A 15,550-nucleotide genomic window follows, 5' to 3' on the forward strand; every position below is an offset into this window, starting at 1 on the left:
GAAGAGAAATTGCTGGTTGGAAGGTATATGAATCCCAGCTTTCCCGGGTATGGGCTCATTGTTTGTCAAGTGCTGATGCTGATTTCTGTATTTCTTTCCAACATTCAAAGTTATCTTTTTCTTTTTTTTTTTCACCTTCTACACTCCATGATTAAGATGTGGAATTAAATTTTGCTTTCTATTTATTTTTCATTGATTTAATGGCTACACCAATTCCCTGTTTTTCACTCACACACACAAGTCTGTTCCCCCTTATTTCCTGCTTTATTTGGGTTCTTCTGTTATTAGTGTGCAGGATTCTGTTTTCTGACTGTTAATCTTTTGAGTAATATGTGTACAGTGCCATTCCTTTATCCAACTCATGGTTTGTCTTTTCCTTTTCCTTATTCACACAAAGATTTTTAAGTAGTCAAGTTTACAATATTTTTCTTATGTTTTGTGTATTTGTGTCTGCTTTAAGATGTCAATTCTTACCCTGACATTCTACACATAATTTGCTCTAAATTTTTCAAGTTTTGCATTTCACAATGACTCCGTAAACAATTATTTTTCTGATTATTTTTTATATCTAGGTAACAAGTTTTTCTATGACACTTTGCTAGTCAGTCGATCCTTTCCTCATCTATTTTTGCCCCAACCTGTGTCTTATAACAACTTTCAATAAATGCCTGCTTGCAGGCTCTGCAGGCTGTTGTATCAGTCATCAGCCATTTGTCAGCCTCTATGCCAGTACAAGGCCTCGTTTGAATAATCACAGGAAATGATTGTTGTACCTGGGAAAATTTGTTCTTCCTTATTAACCTTTCTCAAATTGTCTTTAGTTTGGGTCAGATTAAGTAAGAGTCCATGTAAGCATCCAGGAGTATTCTGGAAAAGGAGAACTAGAGATACAGGCTCATACCCACCCCCACAGTGTGACTCCATCAACCTGTTCAGCATCCTCCATGTTTGCATACATTTGGCACAAGAGAGAGTGGAAGAAATCCAGCACTGGAACATATAAGTGGATTGGTCAGAACTTGGTCACATGACCAAATCTCAACACAAGGGATCCTGGGAAATATAGTCTACTTGTGCTCAAAGTAAAGTGAACAGCATGGATTTGGACCATTAGCTAGTAATCTGTCATAGATAGTAAGCTTTAGACTTGCAAGATGGGTCAAGGAGGAACATGTGGTGGATCAATGAAGGGAGAACCAATATTTCATATAGAAGAGTAAGATAGTCGAAGTTTAAGCACTGAGATATTAAGCAAAATGATAGAGATGTGTAATCACTGTTTTAAATGAAAATACAACAGAAAGATATACAGATAACAGATAATTTGAGTGATTGTGATTTGAACATCCTTCATGTGGGGGATTTACTAAAGAAATACTAAGGAAAAGCTTATTGATGTATGCAATGAACAATACTTCAAAATTATCAAAATGGAGGAGTCAAAAATAAACAATGTATGTTTTCTTCTCCCCAATATCTTCTGGATGTGCAGCATACAGGCACTATTAATTCTGGACTCTTTTCACCTTTCATGTTGAAGGAGCCATGAGGGAAGAAAACCAGTCTTCTACCTGGGAGTTCATCCTTTTGGGAGTCACGGGTCAGCAGGGGCAGGAGGATTTCTTCTTTGTACTTTTCCTGTTCATTTACCCCATCACTGTGGTGGGAAACTTACTCATCATCCTTGCCATTCTCTCTGACAGTCGCCTCCACAATCCCATGTATTTCCTCCTTGCTAATCTCTCCCTTGTTGACATCTTCTTCTCCACTGTAACCATCCCAAAAATGTTGGCCAACCATCTTCTGGGCACCAAAGTCATCTCCTTTGGGGGATGCCTGACACAGATGTATTTCATGATAGCCTTGGGTAACACAGACAGCTACATGCTGGCAGCAATGGCATATGATCGAGCCATGGCCATCAGCCGCCCTCTTCATTATACAACCATCATGAGCCTGTGGTCTTGCATCCTGCTGGTGGTTGCATCGTGGGTGATTGGAAATGCCAATGCTCTTCCCCATACTCTGCTCACAGCTAATCTGTCTTTCTGTGGCAGCAAGGAAGTGGCCAACTTCTACTGTGACATTTCCCCCTTGCTCAAGCTGTCCTGTTCTGACATACATTTTAATGTGAAGATGATGTACCTAGGGGTTGGTATTTTCTCGGTGCCATTACTGTGCATCATTATCTCCTATGTTCATGTTTTCTCCACAGTCCTTCAGGTTCCATCCACACAGAGTATACGAAAAGCCTTCTCCACCTGTGGCTCTCACCTCACGGTTGTTTCTTTGTACTATGGGACAGTTATGGGCATGTATTTCCGACCCCTAACCAGTTACAGCCTAAAGGATGCTGTGATAACTGTGATGTACATGGCAGTGACCCCAATGTTAAATCCTTTCATCTATAGTTTGAGAAACCGAGACATGAAGGCTGCTCTGAAGAAACTCTTCCACAGTAGAAGCTCTTCATAAGCAATGTAAGATCATGTACTGGATTTCATGCTCACCACTGGGAGGAACTTGAAATTCCAGCTCCAATGTCATCTCCTAAAGGAGCTGCCTCTGAGCTTTACAGCTGGAAATTCCTAGTCTCCAAAATCTTATAACCTTTAAGTGAAGCAATTTATGGAAATGATCATTTGACCACATTTCTGTTGGCAGATCAGCAGCCCAAGCTTTTGGGTTCATGTCACCCCTATGCAACTGACTAACAGAGTAAAGTTGGAAAAAAGTTTGAGCCTAGGGTTCTACATCTACATATTGAAACAATAATATTTGCCCTGCTGGTGTCAAAGAGAGTGGTCACAGTAGCTCATGTTTTGAAGACTACAAGTCAGCATTTTTATTTGACTTATGCTTAATCCTGCCTACTAGGTTTTCAAACCTCTGAGGGCAGTAGCTGCATTCATATGAGTGTCTTCACAGTTGTGGTCATATAAAGTACATTAAGTAAACACTGGCAGAGGTGTAATGAGTCAATGATAATAATCTCTGATATGCAATCTGATAATGATTATAGATAACCAGAGTTGACATGATTTATCCATCCTTAAAATCTTTAAGGAATTTGGAACTATAGTTATGTGCTTCTTTCATATTGATTAAAATAGACATCTCTTAAGATCATGGAGTTCCCCCTAAAATTTTACTAAAATGACAGTAATGTAGATTTTTCATGGTTTAAAGTAATAATGATTTGGATTTAATAAATAAAATCAAAAGCTGGTATTCATTCTAAGACAAAATAAAGCGACAATGATCAAACTCTTATGTGCCATATAATGAATAAAGGATTAAGAGCAAATGTTGATAACTGTGGGACTGTTTTATCCTGTGTGGCCAAGGGAAGGAAAGGCCATGATTCTGGCCACTAATTCTTATTATGCACAGGGAGATGTTAGAGTTGTTAATTGTTTTATTTTTTGGGAATGGAAGTACTAAGGAGCATCCCATACATTCTTCTAGACAGTCCTCTTTGTTCTCCATCATATGGCAGCAATGTGAAGTTCTTGGTCATTGGGGCCAATCACCCTCACCAACAGAAAACTTTTCTTCTGAGTGGCCAACAGAGATAAGCTACAATTTTGTTTAATCTTACCAACAGAATATTAGGTTTATACATTTGTTGATCACCTGTATATCTTCTGTGAAGTGTCTGCCCAGTTCCTTAGCCCATTTATTGATTGGGTTCTTTGTATTTTTGGTGTAAAGTTTTTTAAGTTCTTCATAAACTTTGGAGATTAGTGCTCTGTCTGAAGTGTGTGTGGAAAAGATTTTCTCCCCCTGTGTGGGCTCTCTTTTCACATTATTGATTGTTTCCTTTGCTGAGAAAAAGCTTTTCAGTTTGAATCTATCCCATTTATTGATTCTTGCTTTTATTTCTTGTACTATGGGGGTCTTGTTAAGGAAGTCTGGTCCTAAGTCAACGTGATGGAGATTCAAGCCTACTTTTTCTTCTATTTGGTGAAGGGTCTCAGATCTAATTCCTAGATCATTGATCGATTTTGAGTTGGGTTTTGTACATTGCGAGAGATAGGGGTTTAACAGGTGATCAACAAATATATGTAAAAGTGCTTATTATCCCTAGTAATTAGAGAAAGGCAAATTAAAGACACCCTAAGAGTTCATCTAACTCCAATTAGAATGGCTATTATAAAGAACACAAGTAATAATAATAGTTAGCATGGATTTGGGGTAAAACGCACACTCATACTTTACTGATGGAGTTCCAAATTGGTACAGCCACTCTGGAAAGCAGTATGAAGATTTCTCAGAAAACTTGGAATGGACCCACCATTTGACCCAGTTATCCCACTCCTCGGATTATACCCAAAGGACTTATAATAAGCATACTACAGTGATGCAGCCACATTAATATTCATAGCAGATAAATTCACAATAGCTAGATTGTGGAACCAACAGAGATGCCATTCAATTGATGAATGGATAAAGAAACTGTGGTATATATACACAATGGGATATTACTCAGCCATAAAGAAAAATAAAATTATGGCATTTGCTGGTAAATGGATGAAGTTGGAAAATATCATGCTAAGTGAAATAAGTCAAGCCCAAAAAACCAAAAGTCAAATGTTTTCTCTGATAAGTGAATGATGATACATAATGAGGGAGGATGGTGGAGGGAGGAGAGAAAAATGAAGGAAATTTGGATGGTGTAGAGGAAAATGGGCAGGAGTGGGTCAGGGAAGGAAAGATAGTAGAATGAAACAGACAGTATTATCCTATGTATATGTATGATTACATAATGGTGTGACTCTACACTGTGTACAACCATAGAAATAAAAAGTTGTACCCCATTTGTGTACAATGAATCAAAATGCAGTTTGTAATAATAAAAAAATAAAAATAAAATATAAAAAAACATTAAATTTAAAAAGTGCAAATTCCCAACCATTATTATTGATACCCTTTTAATAAGACTGTAAACAACAAAAACAATAAAAATATATTATTTCAAAAATATATATACATGCCATAAAAGTGCATTAAGAAAAAAAAACAAAAAAACAAATGACCACATGACTCAGATAAGAGGAAATTCAAGAGGGGATAGTTGTGGAATGAAACTAGGGGTTCCATGTGGTTAGATGTAAAATAAGACCATACTCCTAATTTTCAGGTTTAGTGGTAAGTTCCAGAGTGTTCATCAAATTATGATAGATAGAAATATGATAGATAGATAAAAGCTTTGCATGGAACAATGATGCTTGTCTCTCAGCAAGCATTGGGTGAGACAGAAAAGTAAGGAAAGAGGGAGAAGAGATGGAGACAGGAGTTTAATCAGATATCTCTAAAAGTAATCTGAAAGATTTCAAAATAGTTTTGTGTCATAGATGAAATAGCTCTCTTTACAGATAAAAGTCATATATTTGAAATATGAAATGAATTATTCCATGTCTTTCATTTAGAAAGATGCAGGATGTAGAATCAACCATAGCATTTGGTCATGAAGAGAATGACATCTTGTCATTATTAACAGTATGGATAGACCTAAAGGACATTATATTAAGTGAAATAATTCAGGCACAAACAGACAAACACCACATGATCTTCCTCATATGTAGAATGAAAATATAAACTAATGTTCTAGATGCAGAGATAATGTGGAAATGGAAACAATGGAATGTAGTCATTTCTGTGATAGCAGTAAAGACACAGATGTCAGGATTTTGAGGTTGAACCACTGACAGTAAAAGGGTGTCTTTAATGGCAATAGTAAACAAGAGAGCAATTTAAGACAAATTAGTTCCATCTGAATGTGTTTTTAAGGCTCACTGTGACTCTCATTGAGGTATTGAGTTAAATAGTAGACAGAAGACTTAAAGCTTTGGAGCAAAAATTTAACAAAGCATGGATCAGAGTGGAGTTGATAGGTTATGAAAATGCATGCTGGATGGGGGAGAGGCTCATTAATGGGTACTGAGCTGCAGTTGGATGGAAGGAGAACTCCCGGTGAGCTATTGCACATGAGGATGATTATAGATCATAATTATTAGTGTACATTTCCAAAAGCTAGAAGAAAGAATTTTGAATTTTTATCATAAAGAAATGATAAACATCTACGACTTTACTAAATTCATTTGTTGGTTTCAACAGTTTTTTGGTGGAATGTTCAGGTTTTTCTATGTATAAGATCATATCATATGCAACAGGGAAAATTTATCTTCTTTTTCAGTTTGGATGGTCTTTATTTCTTTCTCTTGCCTAACTCTGGCCAAGCATTTCAGTGTTATGTTCAGTAGGAGTACTGAAAGAGAACATCTGGGATTATTCCAGTCCTTAGAAGATAACTTTCAGCTTCATCACACATAGCACAATGTTATACTTGCCTTTATTGTGATGAGGCATGTCCCTTTTATACCTAACTTGCTGAAATATTTTATCATGAAGGAATGCTGAATTTTATGAAAGTTATCAAGGATATCAGTCTGTAGTTTTCTTTTTATTATTGTAATTATTAACATATTAATTATTCAAGATAATGGGTTTCATTGTGATTTTTTTTAGTTATATATAACATGTTCTGATGATATTCAGTCCCCAGTCTACTTTCACACACCTTTTGACCCCTAGATTCTGCCTATGATAGAAAATATCCTTTACTGGTCTGAGTCTAGTTTATTTCATATAACATGATGATCTCAAATTCCACTCATTTTCCTACGAATGACATGATTTATTTTTTCTTTATAGCTGCATAATATTGTGTTGTGTATATATATCACATTTTCTTTATTCAATAGTGCACTGATGGGCACTTTGGTGATACCATGGCTTGGTTATTGTGTATAGTGCCATGAATATGCTGACTGATTCCTTCTGGTATGTACTCTGGAGTGGTATAGCTGTATCATATAGTTGTTCTATTTTTAGCTTTTAGAAGAACCTCCATACTATTTTGCAGACTGGTCATACCAATTCCCACCACCAGTGTATAAGTGTTCTTTTTTCCCTGAATAATCACTATCATATCTTATTTTTATTTATTACAAAATAGTCATTCTGATGGGTGGAATGGAATCTCAATGTAGTTTTGATGTTCATTTCCCTGATGGCTAAAGATGTTGAACACTTTTTCATGTGTCTATTTGCCACCTGTATACTTCTTTTGAGAAGTGTCTGTTTGGCTCATCTGCCCATTTTTTATTGGATTACTTGTTCCTTGCTATTACATTATCTGAATTCTTTATATATTCTGGATATTGATCCTCTGTCAGATGCATAACTGGCAAAGATTTTCTCCTGTTTTATAGGCTGCCTCTTCACCCTGTTAATTGTTTTCCTATACTGGGCAGAATTTTAACCATTTCTTCTAGGTTTTCAAATTTGTTCTATTATTCATAATATTTTCTAATGATCCTTTTTATTTTTGTGCTATCAGTTATAATGTCTCCTTATTCATTTCTTATTTTATTTATTTCTGTTTTCTCTCTCTTCTTTCCCCCCTTGGTTAGCCTGACTGAAGCTTTGGCAATTTCATCTTAACAAAAAAGAAAAAAGAAAAAAAACCTGTTTCACTGATCTTTTGTATTTTTTTAATTCTCCATTTTCTTTATTTCAATTCTGATTTTCTTTTTTCCTTCTCTTAATTTGGGGTTTGATGTGTTATTCATTTTCTAGTTCTTGAACAATGAATTATTTTTACCTGACTAAGGCAGTTATGAATGTAAACCATACTAGATATTGAGTGATATGAATAAATTAGTGTTAAATTTTGGGGAGAGATAATGGCCTATTGGTTATTTCCTTAAGAAACATATGAATACATACATCTTTCCTTAAGAGTTTTTGGTTTTATAGATATACATAGAAATTTACCAAAGATGTAATAGGATATATAGAATTTGCTTCAAAGTAATCTAAAGGGATAGGGGATAAGGAGAAAATTATAGATAAAACAAGCAAGTCTGGATATGAGACAGTGACTATTAAAAGAGGTGACAGTTATTTAAACTGACTTCATGTTGGCTGACTTTTTTAAAAATTTAACTAAACATAATATTGATGAAATCATGGTTCGATGTGCTAATTTGGGGGTTATTTTTTCAGATATATAACATTCAAAATAATATGTAATGCATACATTATATAATATAAACTATATCAAAATATAACATAGACATAGACAACAGTTTTTAAAGAATAGAAAATGTATCCAATATTAAATTAATAAGAACAGATATTACACCACAAGAAAATATCACCTCACACCTGTTGGAATAACCATTATCAAAGAAATAAAAGATAAGTATTGGCGAGGATAGTAAGGGGGTGATGTGAAGGACATGAAGGTACCCTTGCAGTAACAGTGGCTAGAAGGAAATGCAGATTAACTTCTGGAGTGCTAGCTGTGTGTCTTTCTTCTGAGTACCCATGACTCTGGTTTTTTAAAATTCCTCCTTCACTTTCCATCTTCATTAAAACATAAGCATCATTGTTGTTCAGTCTATGTCTGATAATTACAGTGTCTAGAGTTCCTACATGCTTTCCTGTGTTGGTTCTTTCTTTTAGAAGCTTATTTCCTCATATGTTTACTAATCTTTGTTTATGTGTTAGATATTATGCTTAAAATATTGAGAAAAATGATTTGAGGTCTAAGGGACATCGTTTTCCTCCAAACATGATTTTTTTTTTAGTTGTTTTTACTTAGTATTTGAAATCATCTTGATCCAAGATGAATGTCTGAGATTTTTCAGATCTCTAAAGACTTAAAGCTGGGTTTTGGAATGTGTGGATTCTTCTTTATTTTACATTTACCTTTACTCCTGGGGCAACCTTTAGGACTGCTGCACAGTAATAATTTGTTTACTTTTTGTAAACAAGATTCATTTCCCAAGATCTTTGCCTCTAGATATCAACCTTGGGACAATTATCCCTGTTCGTCTCAATAAGGTCCCTTGGGATTGCCTCCCAAAGGCCTCTCCAAAACTGATAAATGGACCTTGTTCAGCCTCTTCTTCATGAAACTGGAATCCAAGCATTAGTTCTTGAATATCCCAGACCAATTAGGGCATAAATAGCCTTAAATTTTCTCTCCCTTATTATAGGGACTGAGGACCCAGGGAACAATTTCCTTCTCCTCATCTTTAGCCAAAAGCAAGTCATTTAGTCCTATTCAGAAAATTATGCATTAGAGTCACTTATGCTTGAGTTTTTATTGTCTATAAAAGTGGAAGCAGCTGAACCAGAGAACTCCAAGAACCTTACAGAACAATGAATAATGTCAGTGATAAAGTTCTCAGGCTTGCATTCTCCTCCCTTGCCCTCTCCTCTCCCTCTCTCTTTCTCCCTCTCACCTCTGTCTTTCACACATTATATAATCTAAGCTCTTGGTGTTTCAAGATAATATAACAATCCTTTAAATCTTTTAAGTGCTCTTTGGTTTTCAAATTACCATCTGCCCTGCTGTCTGTGGTTGCCACTGCCTGCAGGTACCGCTCCGCAGGTGAGGTGAGGGCGTTCAGGAGGTTGTGCTCCAGTAAAGGTCACGCAGCTAGAGAGTGGAGGAGCGCCAGCACCTGCTGCAAGCTTGGAGCCCTTTTCCATATCGCCCCTGCAATCTCTCCCCTCACACCTGAGCCACATAATAGAGGGGTTTGTGCCTCCAAGGACCATCTGACCACACCAAGGTCCAGGACCTACTTACACTTACAGATTCAGAGAATGGTTTCCTAAGTGTGGGAATAAAACTGCAAGGACTTGCTTCTCAGAATAGTGCCAGACTTTAAGTGAAAAGGACAGGAGATCAGCATTTTGTTTGGAATCATTACAGGTGATCCTGATACTCAGTAATATATGGAAGACTTGTATCAAGCACTAGGAAGCAGAGGCATCCATTCTTCTGAAGGTTCTCTGGCTTTCCCAGTCTTGTCCTCTGCCTTCTATTCTCCCTCTTGTCATGCAGATGTCCCAGAGGGTCTGAATTCCAGGAGGCATACTGGAATATTTGTGGTTTCTGCTGGAGTCTTAGGAGATAGCTTATCCCTCTCTCCATGATAGAAACAGACTTGGTGGCTCAGGGTACCAAAGACATAGGTCACTGCGGGACTTGAAAGTTCCCCTTTTCATTTGAAAATTCTTTTGTTGCTATTGTCATATAATTTTGGGTTTGGTTTTGGTTGTTTGTGGCACTGGAGATTGAGCCTAGGGCATTGCACTTGGTGAACTATACTCCTGCTCCTTCTGTTGAAATTCTTTTGATTGTTTGTTTTGTAATTGTTGTTTTTCCAGTACTGGGAATTGAACTCAGGGGCTCTCTATCACAAAGACTCATCCCCAGTCCTTTTTATTTTTGAGAGAGGGCCTTGCTAAGTTGCTGAAGCTGGCCTTGAATTTGCAATTGTCCTGTCCCATAGTAGCCAGGATTGCAACCATGCACCCTCAGGCCCAGCAACTCTTTCTTCTTTCTAAGTGGCAAACAGCCTCCTTTTTGCTGGCCACGAGTTTCCAGATTTTCTCCTTCCTCCAGGTGGTGGGCTAACACCAGGCAACACACAGCATGGAACTCCTAGTCATGAAACTCATCCTGCCATCATGTCACACTGTGATGTTGGGCAGATCTTCAGCTCAAAGCTTCACTTAACCACTGCAAGAAATAATGTGCTCATTTATGTTATAGAACCACAGGAGGACTAAATGAGTAACAGATAAAAGAGTCAGGATACACAGTCTTCAGAAGAGCTTATTCTAGTTTCCACACAAATGCCAAAGGACCACTACTTCCTTACTGAGTAATTTGATTTCTTATTGTATAATGAGACCCTGGTCATCACCTCCTTGCACTGAAAGCTGTAATCAGCTCTGAAACAACCTCTCAGCCCACACAGGCTCCTGCTGCCTGTCTGTGTGCCCTCTCTGATGGGAAATTCACTCCCTCCCCAGCATCCTGTGCTTTCTTAGCACTCAAGTCCTCTGGACCACAGCCTCACTTATCTTTCTAACTCTTTCATATCCTCATTCCTGACCTGGATAACTCACACACCTTTGGACAGTGAGCCCAGGATGATGAGTTCCCACACTCTCCTCTCTCTTATGCAGTTGTACTTCAGGGCCTGACAAAAATGTGTGGTTACCTAAATATCCTGGGCCATTCCCAGCAGTCACAGGGTTGGCTGAGGTTGCTCCTGTCTGAAAAGGGGGCAGAAGCAAGTCTAGGATGGAGAGGAGATACTGGAAAGGACTGGAAAATATCATAAATTTGAGGAATTGGTCAAGAACAGGATTCCCTGAGTCATCCCTATGGACAGCCCCTCCAATTTACAATAAGCCTTTAATGTTCAAAAAGTATTATTCCACATACATCATTTCTTCACAATCTGGTTGAGGCAAGCATTATTACTCTCACTTAACATGTGCCAGAGTAGTTAAGGTATGGAATTTGAAGTCTGAAGGGGGGACAGCCAAATCCCAGCTTTGTAAGTTACTCATTAACCTTCTGAACCTCATTTGCCTAATCTTTAAAATGGGATAAGAGTTCTCTTTCAGACTAAATAAAATCTGTGTACATAGTATTTAACTGTATCTATAGCACTTGACCCATTATCTAGCCAAATAAAGGGTACCAATTTGCTCAGAAAATGCTTGTATGTATTCAACTAGGATTTGAACTCAAACTTCTGACTCAAAATCTTCTACAGTGGACATCTTTGTGTTTATCCTACTTGAGGTTTTTGAGCTTTCAATATATGTAGATGAGTGTTTTTCCATAAATTGGGGGATTTTTGGGCCATTCTTCCTTTGAATATTTTTTATCCTTCCTCTCTTGATACTCCTATCAGATGTATTTGTGTACCTACTGGTGTACCACGTTTTTCTGAGTTCTTGTTCATTTTATTTTATTTCCCTTTTGTGGTTTGTATAATTTACATCAACCTATATTCAAGATTGCTAGTTGTTTCTATACTAATTTGAAACTAGTATTGAACCTAGTTCAAAATTTTAATGTCAATTATTATATATTTCAAAACTCCAACATTTCCATTTACTTCTTTTTATACTTTCTTTTCATTCATATTCTCTCTTTGACGTTATATTGTCATTAAGCTTCTTTAATCATGCTTTCCTTTAACTTCATGAAAATATTTTAATGGCTACTTGGGGTATCTTTCTGTTCAGTTTGTCATCCTGTTTTTATCACAGGCAGTTACTGTTGCCTGATGTTTGTCATGGCCTGTGATCACACTTTCCTCTTTCTTTTTATGCCTCCTAATTTTTTTTAAATTAACATTTTAAATGACTTCTTATGGCTCTCCTCCTTGGGTTTATTGTTATTTACTTATTTAATGACCACAGTTACCATGAACAGAGGTATTGAAAGGGCTCTCTGGTTGACCTTCCTGACCACATCCAGCTATTCATATATTAAGCCACTCATTGCAAGCCGATTCCTCAGCTGTTTCAACAGCACAAATTGCAGAAAGACTAACTTGATCAAATCTGACCTCTTTGAAGGAATTATTTTTCTTGGGTCAGTGATTTGTACTTGTCCTGGCTGCAGCAAAGCTGCTGGCTCTCTTCTGCTCACTAGCTTGCTGCATCATTAAATTCACAAATCTCCTCTCAACTGCCTTTCATTACAAACTCCACCCATCTCAAGAGCACCTGCAGGCTTGAATTTCTCATGCTCTCTTTCAAAGTCAGTTCTGTGGGAAAAATATTAAGAAATGCCTATTTTAGGGCTAATTCTAACCCAAGGCAAAAATATCTGAGATAAAGTTCTTGAGCTTGGCATGGCGAAATGAGCAATCTTCTGAGTGACCCCTCTCCAGGACTGAACACTTGGGAAAATCAGGGCAGCACCCTAAGGTCCTCTCAGCTTCATTCTCCTGCTGTGGAACCACAAGCTTATGAGCCTGGTCCAGACTGATCAGACCTCTGTATCACCAGCACTTACACCAAGCTAAAGTCTCCTTCCAACAGCAAGGGATAAATAGAAGTCTCCCTTTTCTCAACTACATAAGACTGAGACTTAGCCCTTATAACAGGTAACTGAGGGAAGAATAAGAAATACTGAAGTCATGTTCTCTTGGGAAAAAAAAAAAACCCTCCTGCTGCAACCCAGAGGCTAGGGAGCTTTGTGTGCTGGGTTGAGGCAATTTGGGATCTGGGTTGGGGGGATGAGCTGTTCTGGTGCTAATACCTCAGACTCACCCAACTCTCTATGTTTACTTGAATAGAGGTCTATTTGTGGTTTGCCCTTAGTTTCATTTCCAGAGGTGTTAAATCATTTTTTACAATTTCACTAAAGAGTGAGTCCCTGGAGCTCTTCACACTCTCATGCCAGAAGTCAATTTCATATTCCATTAGATTTTCAAATTTAATGGTTTTATTGTTTACCTAAATGCAAGATTTCTTGATAGTGGAACAATCTCTTTTGATAGATGGATTTGATATTATGCATATCATTAGTATTAAGCAGTTAAACTTCTTTTAGTTTTTCTGCTTTTTTTTGGTTTTTCTTTCTTTCTTTCTTTCTTTTTTAATAAAGGAAGCCCTTTGCATAAAGGGATCACTCACCTGATTACTTGGAAAAATACTTCTATTTCAGACTATTAAATATATTCAAGTGACAATTTTAATCTGTCTTTTTACTTACAGAGAGGCAGATTGGAATGTTCTATCATTTCTCAAGGTTAGGGGAGTAGAATCACCAAAATGAAACATTAATGATGTAGCCATGATAGTTACAATATGAATTCTGCAAAATAAGAAAGGAATAAAAGAAAATTTTCCTAAAATAAGGAAAGACATATTTCTTAGAAAAGACACTCTATATCAGAGAATGCAAAGAAGAAATATCACTGAATAGACATGGCGTTATGGTGCACAACTTAAGAATAGAATGATCACCACTGAGGAGTCCAAATTTGAGAGTCTTTATTAAGCCAGCTGGCTGACTATCTCACACAATGCCCCCAAAAATGGCTATTGGGAGAACAGCCCCCCACAGGGTTGCAGGGGATTTTATACCATAAATCAGTACATTAATCATAAGTGTCTGTTGCTATGATTCAAAATTACAAACTAACATCATGGGATCTGAAATCATTAGCAGAGGGGAAAGTGGGTAAAAATGACCATACTTAGGTGCAAACTATGAAGCTCATAATGTGAAGTGAGTAATTTTTTAGTAAATATAAATGAACCTAATTTATCAGTTAAATACACTATATACCACCTGGATTAAAAAGTAAAATACACATATATTTATTTTAGAAAGATGCTGAAAGCACAAAAATATACAAAGATTGAGGGTAAGGGGGATTGAACAAGGGGTTTTATTTGGAAAAAAACCCCAATATTTTAAGTGAAGTATTGCTGAAATAATATCAGATAAAAGAAACTTCAAAACAGAGGTGAGGCAGGCATGATGGCACATGCCTATAGTCCCAGCAACTTGGAAGTCTGAGGCAAAAGCATCACAAGTTCGAGATGAGTCTCAGCAATTTAGCAAGATTCTGTGTCAAAATAAAAAGGGGTAGGGATGGAGTCAGTGGTAAAGCACCCCTCGGTAACAAACAACAGGTGAGAGGGTGATATCAGTAAGATAGTAGTAAAAGAGTTCTAGTCCTCATCCCCCAACATAAAGACTGACTTATTGGGGTGATACAAGATGGTGGACTAGAGGGTGACTGCATCTCCTGTTGCTCCAGAACCCAGGATTCAAAAAGGGGAGGCATTGAGAGATTCGGACTAAAATAGAGCAAGGGGTGAGTCTCCCTCACTGGGTGAAGCTCGGCCTGGGTGGCAGGCCCGGACACGGGTGGCTTATCAGAGCAGGGCAGGGCAGCTAGAGTCTTCCCCAGGTAGCCCTGCTCCCTCTGACGGTGGGCTCCTTCCACACAGCCAGCTTCTTGGAGCAGGCCCACCAGTGAGAGCCTTTCTGCACAGAGCCAGCTCCAAGTCCCAGAGCCAGTGGTGAGCTCCAGCCCACAGGCAGCTTCAGGGACCAGGACAGGGCAGCCAGGGACTTCCCCAAGCAGCCCAGCTCCCTCTGGCAGGAGGTGCCTTTTGAGACTAGCTTCTCGGAGCAGACCGCCCAGTGAGAGCCTTTCTACACAGAGCCAGCCACAAGTCCTGGAGCCAGTGGAGAGCTCCGACCCACAGGCAGCCTCTGGGACCAGGGCAGGGGAGCCAGAGACTTCTCCAGGCGGCCCTGCCCCCTCCGGTTGCAGGCTCTTTCCACAGGGTGATCCAAGATGGTGGACTAGAGGGTGACTTCATCTCCTGTCACTCCAGAACCCAGGATTCAAGAAGCAGAGGCATTGAGAGACGCAGACTAAAATAGAACCATGAGGTGAGTCTCCCCCACCAGGTGAAGCTTGGCCTGGGTGGCAGGCCCAGACACGGGCGGCTTATCAGAGCAGGGCAGGGCAGCTAGAGTCTTCCCCAGGTAGCCCTCCTCCTTCCGATGGTGGGCTCCTCCCACATGGCCAGCTTCTCAGAGCAGGCCCCCCAGTGAGAGCCTTTCTGCACAGAGCCAGCTCTAAGTCCCAGAGCCAGCAATGAGCTCCGGCCCACAAGCAGC

General features: G+C 38.5%; 1 protein-coding gene across 1 annotated transcript; it reads left to right on the forward strand.

Annotated features, from left to right (window-relative positions):
* Positions 1-1,545: 1,545 nt before the first annotated feature.
* LOC306656076 (olfactory receptor 1A1-like) lies at positions 1,546-2,498 on the forward strand (the record flags this gene model as incomplete). The annotated part of the gene is made up of 1 exon (XM_079130951.1): positions 1,546-2,498. The coding sequence occupies one exon, from the start codon at positions 1,546-1,548 to the stop codon at positions 2,473-2,475; it is 930 nt and encodes a 309-aa protein (XP_078987077.1). The 3' UTR covers positions 2,476-2,498.
* Between the last annotated feature and the right edge of the window lie 13,052 nt (positions 2,499-15,550).

The sequence above is a fragment of the Sciurus vulgaris genome, assembly GCF_902686455.1.
Source record: "Sciurus vulgaris genome assembly, chromosome: 3".
Classification (NCBI taxonomy): domain Eukaryota; kingdom Metazoa; phylum Chordata; class Mammalia; order Rodentia; family Sciuridae; genus Sciurus; species Sciurus vulgaris.